The sequence below is a fragment of the Vidua macroura genome, chromosome 17 (assembly GCF_024509145.1).
Source record: "Vidua macroura isolate BioBank_ID:100142 chromosome 17, ASM2450914v1, whole genome shotgun sequence".
Taxonomy (NCBI): Eukaryota; Metazoa; Chordata; class Aves; order Passeriformes; family Viduidae; genus Vidua; species Vidua macroura.
The window spans coordinates 898054-907858 of record NC_071587.1 but is presented as its reverse complement, the minus strand read 5'-3'; the positions used below and the strand labels follow the sequence as shown (position 1 = coordinate 907858).

At 44.6% G+C, this 9805-nt stretch overlaps 1 protein-coding gene across 5 annotated transcripts in view; it reads right to left on the bottom strand.

Annotated features, from left to right (window-relative positions):
• Window positions 1-2575: 2575 nt before the first annotated feature.
• Window positions 2576-9805, bottom strand: part of NCOA6 (nuclear receptor coactivator 6) — a 43802-nt gene continuing 36572 nt past the window's right edge. For 2 of the 5 annotated variants that reach the window (XM_053993360.1, XM_053993361.1), the window contains exons 14-16: window positions 9001-9037; window positions 6052-6200; window positions 2576-3175 (exon numbers count right to left, since the gene is read on the bottom strand). In XM_053993360.1, the coding sequence (XP_053849335.1) occupies window positions 3129-3175; window positions 6052-6200; window positions 9001-9037 (233 nt within the window). In that variant the 3' untranslated portion in view covers window positions 2576-3128. Of the gene's footprint in view, window positions 3176-5278; window positions 5384-6051; window positions 6201-9000; window positions 9038-9805 lie in introns of all 5 variants that reach the window. The other 3 variants (XM_053993362.1, XM_053993363.1, XR_008439785.1) reach the window with 2 other exon arrangements.

The window sequence follows — 9805 nt, the reverse complement described above, 5'->3', positions numbered from 1 at the left end:
AAAAAAAATTCACTTAAACATAAGAAAATGCTTTTTCACTGCAAGGATGGTTGGCCACAGGAGCAGGTTGAGAGGTTGAGGAGTCCTCATCCTTGGAGATACTCAAGATGAGAGGACACATGGCCATGAGCAGTTTTGGGCAGGGGTGGGATGGGGCTTGCCCAGCCCAGTGGCTGTGCCAGCTCCTCCAGCAGAGCCAAGCCAAGGAGACACCCATGACCCCCCAGATGCTGGGAAAAACACTTCAGAGAAATGTTAGCTTAGATACTGGGAATGAAAAAAATAGCTGGGCGTGAGCTTTCATAGCTTTGATAACCTTCTTATGGGAAAACCAAATTTGGCAGCTGGAGACAAAGCCTAGGGTTATTTGTGATGGATGGAGCTCAGGAGGTCCAGTCCAACATCCTGCTCACAGCAGGGTAAACACTGAATTCAGACCACAGGGCTTTGTTCAGCCAATGCTTGAAATTCTCCAAAGAGAGAGATCCTGCACTGCATCCCAGGGGGAATAGTTTCTTCTGCCCGCTCAGAAGCTACTCTCTTTCCATTTGTCCTGATGGTGTCCATCCCTATCTCCCAGCTTGCATCTCTATAAAATCCTGGCTCCATCTTCTGCAGATCACAAAAGGGCGATGGTGCCCATTTCCCTCAATGTCTCCTTTCAGTCAGGTGTTCCAGCCCCAGGCCATCCTGGTGGCCTTCTCTTGTGTCTCCTCTACATTATCAACATCTTGTGGTTGGGTGGGAGGTGGAAACCAGGTGATATTATTCCAGATCCCCAAATGCCAAGGGATCACTTCCCTGCCCCATGGGCTGCCCTCCCTGCCCACAGCCTGGCTCAGCTCTCCTCCAGGGCTTTGACTGTGAGCTGCTCCAAAGTCCAGCACTGCTCAGAGGACCATTTCAGGGGTCCTTTGCTCCTTCCAAGGCTCCTTCCGAGTGGTAGGATCTTGTAGTTCTTCTTTCCTAAGGTCTGTGTCCCTGTAAATGTCCCTGACCTCAAGCTTGTCTGTTCCCCACAGGGTGGTATTTCCCACAAACTGAAGCACATTCCCCCTCTTCCCCTGGTTTATTGGTATATGGACCTTTTCTGAGAAGACTTTCCAGTTTCATGGACTTTGTTCTTATTCTCCAAAGCTTCCCACCCAGCCTGAAGCACCAACAGGAGCAGCGAGTCCAAGCATGGAGCAGGGTGAGCCCCAGCGGAGAGCAGGGGCCCAGCAAAGATTGGGGGGCTGCTGTACCCACATCAGCTGTGTCTGTACAGGGACACGAGCAGCCACACTCTGGCAGGGAGAATGGAGACACTGAAGAGTGCCTGGAAAGCTGCCTGGTGCGAAAGGCCTTGGGAGTGTTGGTGACAGCAGCTGAACAAGAGCCTGGTGTGCCCAGGTGGGCAAGAGGCCAATGACACCTGGCCTGTACCAGCCATGGTGTGGCAGCAGGGCCAGGGCAGCGACTGTGCCCTGTGCTGGGCACTGGTGAGGCACCTCCAATCCTGGGGACAGTTTTGGGCCCCTCATGGCAAGAAAGGCATTAAGGGGCTGGAGTGTATCCAGAGAAGGGAACAGGGCTGGGGAAGGGGCTGGAGCACCAGGAGCAGCTGAGAGAGCTGGGAGGGCTTATCCTGGAGAAAAGGAGGCTTGGGGGAAACATTCACTCTCCACAACTCCCTGACAGGAGGGTGGAGTGGGGTTGGGTTGTGCTCCCAGGGAACAAGGGAGAGGATGACAGGAAATAGCCTCAAGTAGCACCAGGGGAGGTTCAGGTTAGATAATGGGGAAAATTACTTCATGGAAGAGGTTGTCAAGTCCTGGCACAGCTTCCCAGGACAATGGTGGAGTCCCTATCCCTAGAGGGATTTTAAAAACGTGTGGATGCTGCACTTGGGGACATGGGTTTCTGGTGGCCTTGGCGGTGGTAGGGGAACAGATGGACTTGATGGTTTTAAAGGACTTGTCCATCCCCAATGATTCTGTGACATTGGCCTCACTCAGTGCCTGCTACCTTGTGCACAAATAGATAATTTCTGTGATTATAAAAGCTGACAACATCCATTTAATAACAATTTATATTTAATCAGCATTTTGAGATACATATTTTAAAATTCAGCAAGAAAGAGAAGAGGTGGCAGTGTGTGTGCACAGAGCTCAGGCTCTGGGCTCTCCCCAGCAGCTCCCAGGAAAAGCGAGCCTGACCTACTTTCCAAGGCAGCGCATCCCGAGCGCCACGGCCGATGGCAGCAGAGCTCTCCAGACCGAGGGACACCAGGCTGCTGCCTTTGTCCCGTGAAACTGGGCCTTTTCCCTGCCTGTGCCCTGCTGAGCAGCCCTCTGTGGGGAGCCAGGCTGCTGGGGCTCCTCTGCTCCCTGTGCAGCCCCGGGGGTAGCAGCGTGTCCTTCCTGTGCTTCCTTGCTTTGCAGGAGCAGCTGCATCGGTTAATTTGTTTGTGGTTAAACAAAGTCCTTGCTGAAGCTACATATAAGGAGCTTGCAGGCCCAGAGCTCTAAATAATCCCTCCAATCCTCTTGTTTGGAATGATGCTGCTGTTGTTGCTAATAATAATTCAACCCAATTTATAGGACAATAACATTTATTTAGAGCATGAGGAATTCCACATTATACAAACCCTTAAATTTATTTTTTGTTTCACTGGTCCATTTCTACAACAAATACATCAGATCTACTATATAATAAAATTATTTACATTTCCAAACAACATGGGGTTTGTTTATAAACCCTCTGACTGCTATTCACATACAGTACTTAAACAACAGCACATTACATTATTTTAATACCTAAAAATGACAACCCTGTATTCTAAATTGTTTATGAAAAGTGGAAACAAATAAATTTACAATTGTCTTCCCCTCCTCCTCCATTTCATACAAACACATTACTCTAATGTGCTAACCCTGACTTCACTTTGCAAATCCAGGGGGTTTTAGAAGAACCCAGTTTTTATATCTATTTATCTGTTTTTTAGAAAAAAAATCATTTATTTGGAACAGTATAATATTAAAATTACTTACTGTACAGAATTTTATTTAAAAAAGAAAAATCACAGCTCAAAATTGCTATTGGTAAATTCACACTCATTTACAAGTCTCATGTTTCCATGCAGTAATTTACTTGGATTTTCTTCTTTTTGACTGCATTGCACTGGCACTCGTTTCTGAAATCAAGAGAAGAAAAAAAGCATGGATATGCAGTCGGTAAGCCATTCCCCAGAGGGGCACAGATTGCCCTGTCATTTTTCCAAACTCACACCAGAGTTTGTGCTCTGGAGAGCAGGATTTCCCCACGCCGGGACCAACTCCTGAGCAGCTGCGGCACCCCTGGGCCGCCAGCCTGACACGCACAAGGGCCCGAGCGGTGTGAGCTGGGCACTCACGCAAACCTGACAGAACAGCCTTTGAAAGAAGAGCCAAATGTTTGTAACCGTCCCCTACGTGCCACAGGGGAGCCGTGTCCCAGGAGGAAAGGGTGCTACATAACCACGCTGCCATGCCAGGCAACACCCCAGCTGTCTGAGCTCCTAGAAGGTCATTAGAAAACAAATCTCTGCAGTGTACACCGAGTCACAGGAACACAGCTGATGCAAAAAGACACAAATGATAACACCTGCAGGGCCACGGTGACAGCAGATGGCGTGTCCAGTGCACTTACCAAGGCACTAAATTTCCATTTCAAAACAAAAAGAATAAGGACCAAAGGCATTTACCTCTTTAGATCTTTTTAAAAATGTGATTTTAAATGTTGGCAATGTCTCTTTGGCTCTTCATAATGTTTTCCAAAAACTATTGCAGCTGTGTGTATTTTAAGAGTCAAAAGGGAAAAAAAATTCCAAGCCCATCTAAAATTAGAATAGCAGCAGTATAACTCCACCGCTGTTACATGTGGAATTAGAAAAAAACAATCAACATTTCAAAATTTAACAAACTCAAAGCTACAGTAAATGCTAAAAGCAGCCCTTGCTGGAAAAGTACTCCAAAAAGGGAAAACACCAGTACAGTACCAATTTTCAGAAGTGAAACATCTCCACAGGCTCGACTCCAGCCTGGAGCCCTCCAAGCAGCAGGACTGACTTTGAAGTAGCTTCAGCAGCAGCTGTTGCTGCCCTTGTTGCTGCTCAAAGCTCCGTGTTTGGGAGGAGGAGTGGGGCAGCAGCACTCAGTCCCTTGCGAGCATCACCAGCACCTCCCAAACCCTGCACCCCGAAGTGTGCCGGACACACATGGACAGGGCTGACCCTCCCTGTATGTCCCTCTTCTCTCACTGACCCTTCTGCCTCCTCCTTCCCAAGACTTAGCAACCAAGTTCCTACTCCAGCTGGTCAAAGTCTGCTTCTCCCTCCCTGCTCATTTATTTTTCCTAATAATGACTTTAAACACCCTCTATCTGAAGAGATAACTCCTCCCAGCGCCACATTCCTTTTACCATGGATTAAGGGGTCTCTCAGGACACAGATAACATAATGAGGACAGGAGCAACCAAACCAGAATAATTAAGCTCTGATTCACTAACAAATATGTACAACAGAGCAGGCACAGGTGGCAGACCAGGTGACACTCCTACGGCCACCTCACTAATGTGCAGCTTGTCCAGAACACCTGGTTTGGCTCATTCTCCACAGCTTGGGAGCAGCTGTGTGCTTGCAAGCAAGGCATCGCAGCCAGGCGTCCCTTGCAGACTGCACCCAAGTGTCCAGCAAAGCCCTTGGACACTGCAGCAGCTTCAGATGCACGACTTAAAACCAAAGGTTTTATTTATAGAGATAAATGTATTACACAGTCAGCACAAACCCCTGTGAGAGTTTTGGTATTATTTAAATTTGACGCACTTTCCCGTTCCCACATTTTCAGAATTTGAAGTTTCACTGGTTGTCATCTTTAGGTTTACCCAGTACAGCATGTGGGGCAGGTCACACGCTCCAGATCCCCTCAAACGCAGGCAGGGATTTTAAACTGGCTTCACATTGTTCAAACTTTTTTTCACAATCATGAAAGAGAATTTATTTTTACAATACAGACTCAGATTCTTCTGCACAGTCCTGCCACAAGAAGTAAATATAATTAAGTTCAGCAGTCACAAAAGTGCAGAACATATAGGTCCCCTGTGTAATCTTTGGGAGTAATTGCACAATAACGTAAAGCTGGAATGCTTCTCTGAAACTCTGACAACACAATATTCTTAGCATCACACTTGAGTACCTCCAGTATGGAAATGGTGGCTGAATTCAACTTGACTTCCTTTTATAATCATTTTATATTAGTACCTCTTTGTTCTGTATATTATCTTTAAAATAGTGGTCGAATGTTGCCTCTTGACGGTCTCTCTCTACTCTCTTGTATAACTTTGGTCCATCAGCATTTTTCTGACGCTTAAATACAAGAAGCTGACAGAATTAGCTTCAGCCTGGCACTGGGCCGTGCATATCACACAAATGCTGCATAACTGTTAAAGACTGTAACCTGGGTAGGAGTAAGATACGTCAGCACCTGCTAATGCCATGGGTTAATAACTTCAGGAGTTCAGATGTTGTTGTGAAGCAGAGCTGAGGCTCTGTGCTAGCACAGAGCACTCCCTGATGCTCCTGGCTGCCACCTCAGCAGCCTCTGGAGCGTGCCTGAACCATGGCATTTGACTTGGCAAGAACTGACCGTGCGCTTGGGAACACTTAAGTCTTGTATCTTTCGGGCTTCAGGAAAAGGAAAATGTCACTTTTTGATCTCAGTACGGTCCTTCCAACAGCAACACATTTCTGCAAAGAGAATTCAACTAGGCAAGGTGCTGAACACTATGGTGGTGAGTGCTGCAGAAAACAAGTTCCACAGATGTACCAAAGAGGAATTCATACAGGATTACTGCCAGTGCAGATGTCGGGAAATGCTTCAACACCTGTGGCTAAATCCTTGAAACTAGAGATAAAGCACGCAAGGTGTATGAGCTGCAAACCAGTGTTATGAGGCAGCTACTGCCAGGGCAAAACACCTGGGGAAGCAGGTTAGGAGCTGCCCTCTCCCCAGGAAGGGTGGCCGTGCAAGTTACCTTTAGCTGTGCCGGATGTGGATGCGGGTCGTGAGGATCTCTTACGCTGCCCGTTCTCTACAGTATCCTGTGAAGCGGTAGAATCCTCTGTTCTTGAATTTCTTCTACTTGGAGTTTTAGACTTTTCACAATTCTCTTTTGTCTCATTACTAATAAAGTGGGACAAAATATTTCTGATGAAGTGTGAGAAGAATTATGTTTTTCTATGCAAGTCAGACAAGCTGGAGGATGGCCCAACACAGGTACCAGTTCCGGACTATTAGCACTGAAGATATGAAACGCTAGAGATATCAGAAGTTCTATCAGATGAAGAATGACCTGAGTAAGCCAGAGTATAGTCCATTTCTATCAAAAATTACCAGAGGATACAGAATTGAGAAGTCCTCAAAGAGAATATTTTCAACATAAGAAGACCAAGAAATTAGATGCATTATAAATTGTCTGCTCTGTTTTCCACAGGTGCCACCATTTACTGAAGTCTAGGAAAAGCAAATAGGTTACATTAGAGACTGCTGCAGTATGTACGGGGGTGCAGAGTTGAAATTGCAGATGAACATCAGGAGGAATTAAGAACTCTCCAGGGAGTATGCCAACTTTTGGGTTTGCTAAAAAGACTTACTCTATTGACCCAAGTGATTTCTTCAAATATTAAAATTTTTTTTTTAAAAACTTTCTTCAAGTTTTAAAGCTTGAAGTCAAAATCCATTTTTTTTTTTTTTTTTTTTTTTTTTTTTTTGTAACAAAAAGCCTTTTCTGCTATAACATAATAATTTTAGGTACTGTGGAAATCTGTTTCTTGCTACTGAGACAACAAAGGGAGTGGTACATTTTGTAATTAAATTCCTCTTTTATTTTATCTGTCTTAGCCCTGTAAACTCATCCTGAGCTTTGGGTGTTTTCTCCTTAATGCATACTTGCCAGACAATTTCTGGTGATTAAGCAGTTTCAGAAGTTTAAACTAAACTTCTCTCGTGTGAATTCAAAGGTAAGTAATTAACTAAATAAATTATTCTGCTGATAAAGGAAAAGAAGAAATCTCATTTCAGGCCCTTTGGGTGACAGCTTGCAGGATTTCAGGAAAGGGAGCCTGAATCAGAGACTGGAGTGAAGGCATGGCACAGGGTGACCTGTGTGTGACAGAGGTCTCACTGCAGCATCACCCTTCAGACAAGTCCTGCTTTGAGGGGAAGGACTAAAACCACACAAACTTTAGGGTTAAGTAACAGAAACCTGAAATAGAACAGCTCCTCAATGGAAGGAGAGACAAACATTCTCAAGGAAAGACACACAGCAGAGGAGACTATAGATTGTAGATTATCTCAGATACAAAATACTGAAATCTATTTCCCTGTAAAAGAGTATTATGGGCCATCTACAAACTGGATCTCCCAAAGAGGTGGGTGCTTCCCAGAGGGAAGCAAACAGGTATCAGAACCCAAAGTTCAGTTAGTACAGGTCATTTTTACAGATTCTAGTGACTAAATCCAGAGCTGGGATTGTCTCATAGGATCGAGCACATCACTTCCCTCCTTTTATAGGAGGAAATCAAATTACTCCAAGTGAAAATATTTCTAGTGGTTTATGGGTTGTAAGATTCCCCTAGATTTTAAAGGTTTTTCATGGCTTTAAATGAGAATAGGTTTAGATTAGCTATTAGGGAGAAATTGGCACGCGTTGCCCAGAGAAGCTGTGGCTGCCCCATCCCTGGATGTGTCCAAGGCCAGATTGGACTGGGCTTGGAGCAACCTGGGTTACTGGAAGGTGACCCTGCTAATGGCATGAAGGTACGTTTTAAGGTCCCTTGCCATCCAAACCACCTGTGATTATATCAAGGATTGTCCTGTACAGTTCAACATACCCAAAGCTGTGCACTGCAGCAGCCATCACTAGACCCAGTTTGCCTGCAAGCTTTCCTTCTTTTCCAGTCTTGCTCAGAAGCGCATCAATCAGAAAAACCCTGAAAATGCCCTTGTGGTAATCTGATGTGCTGGATGAGTTTGGACATAGTCACACAAGGATACTTCATTTGGAAAATCTGCTCAGTTGCCAATGTCCCACCTTCAGCTTTCCAGAAAAATTCTACCCTGAAGAAAACTGACTGTGAAATTTCAGCTTGTCTTTCAAAGATGCCAGTCCAAATGAAAATAAATAGGGTTAAATATTCCATTCAGAGCCATTCCTGATCTGAGGAAATGTACTGCATTCCCTTCCTTATAAAGGAAGGCACTGCCTCATCTTGTGAGGAACCCAACAAGGGGCTGTCCCTCTCAGCCTGGCCTCGGGGGTCGCTCCACCTATGAGGGCAGTGTCCAAAACCCAGCGGCTATGCCAGCACCATTAGCCAAAAACCTCCCCAGGGGCTCTCACTGCCAACTGAGCCTGGGGTGTTTAGAATCTTCCAAGCAGATCTTGGAAATGGTATTTTCTTCTGACAGAACACAACCATTTGAAATACTATCTTTTAATTACTGAATGTCTTAACCAGGACAACATGAAGTTTCTACCTGACTTTCTTATCAAGTTTTGGCAGAGTGTTAACAAGCAAATAGAGGAAAACTGTTAAAAACAATCCTCAAGGCAGAAGAACAAACTTTTGAAAGCTTTCTTTCAGAAAACAAAAATTCACATGACATAGCATAGCTAAGCTGAAGGCTTTGGAGGGTTAGTTTTGATTTGTTGTGCAACCATCAAGACCCTTCCAGGACATGAAAAATCCAGGCCTGAAAGGATGAGGGGAAACATTGCCCAAAGCACAGACTAAGGAAAAGATTAATTCATTGCATTTTAGCAATGGTTTGGATCATTAACTGGCCTGATTTCTTAGCAGGAAAGAAAGGATATGGCCAAGAAAATGAAAAACAGTAGCAGAGGTTGAGCAATTAAGAAAAGAGAAAGGGACTTTTCCCATGAAAACTATATCTACTCTGAATCTACAAACTATCTCCTTACCTTTGACCAGCAACTACTGCAGCATTTGTCTCAAGTTCTACAAAAGAAAAAGATAATTTTAAAGTCTGCTGTAGAGGTACATACCTGCTGACAAGGCATGACTAGCTCACATTTTTTTATCACATATTAGATCTCAAGGATAAGCTTCTCTCAAAGCAAAGCAAGCAAAACCACCATATTGGCCAAGTGCTTGGTCTGGTTACAGCCTTCAGGACACTGCAGCCAGCTAAAACAGGGAAAAATTAAAGCCCTGCAGAAGAAAAGTGTAGAGAAGCTCCCTGGCTACACCCATCTCCCTTTTTAAACTTCCATTTTAGACAGCTTATTTCTACTAAACCTTCTAGGTTTTATTAATTTTTAAACCTTAAAAGTACTCATCTGGCTCTATTTTGCACATAAAAAATTGCCTTAACCCAACTGCCTCTCACAGCAGTATCTTCTAATGACAAATTTCTGAAGCCAAATTGCACTTGTACAGAATTGGAAAATATCTCAGTGGAGATGATGCAAAGAGAAGTCTGACCTGTTTTCTCTCTCTCTCTCAGTGATTTTGTACATACAGGTCAGGTTTCCTTTGGAGTCTTCACCTCAGTAAACAGCTCTCCTTTTCAGCATATAAAATGTCAAGTCTTTTTACTGTCTGCTTTTAAGTCTTCCATATCCACCGTATCCTTTGTTGAGAGGGAAGACCTATATCTCAACACAGGCCCTCTCATGAGGAACTGCCAGAGATTTGGGGATTAACATTGTAATGTCATGGATGAACCCCCTGTACTTTGTCTAATTGCCCAGCTCAACTCCTCCA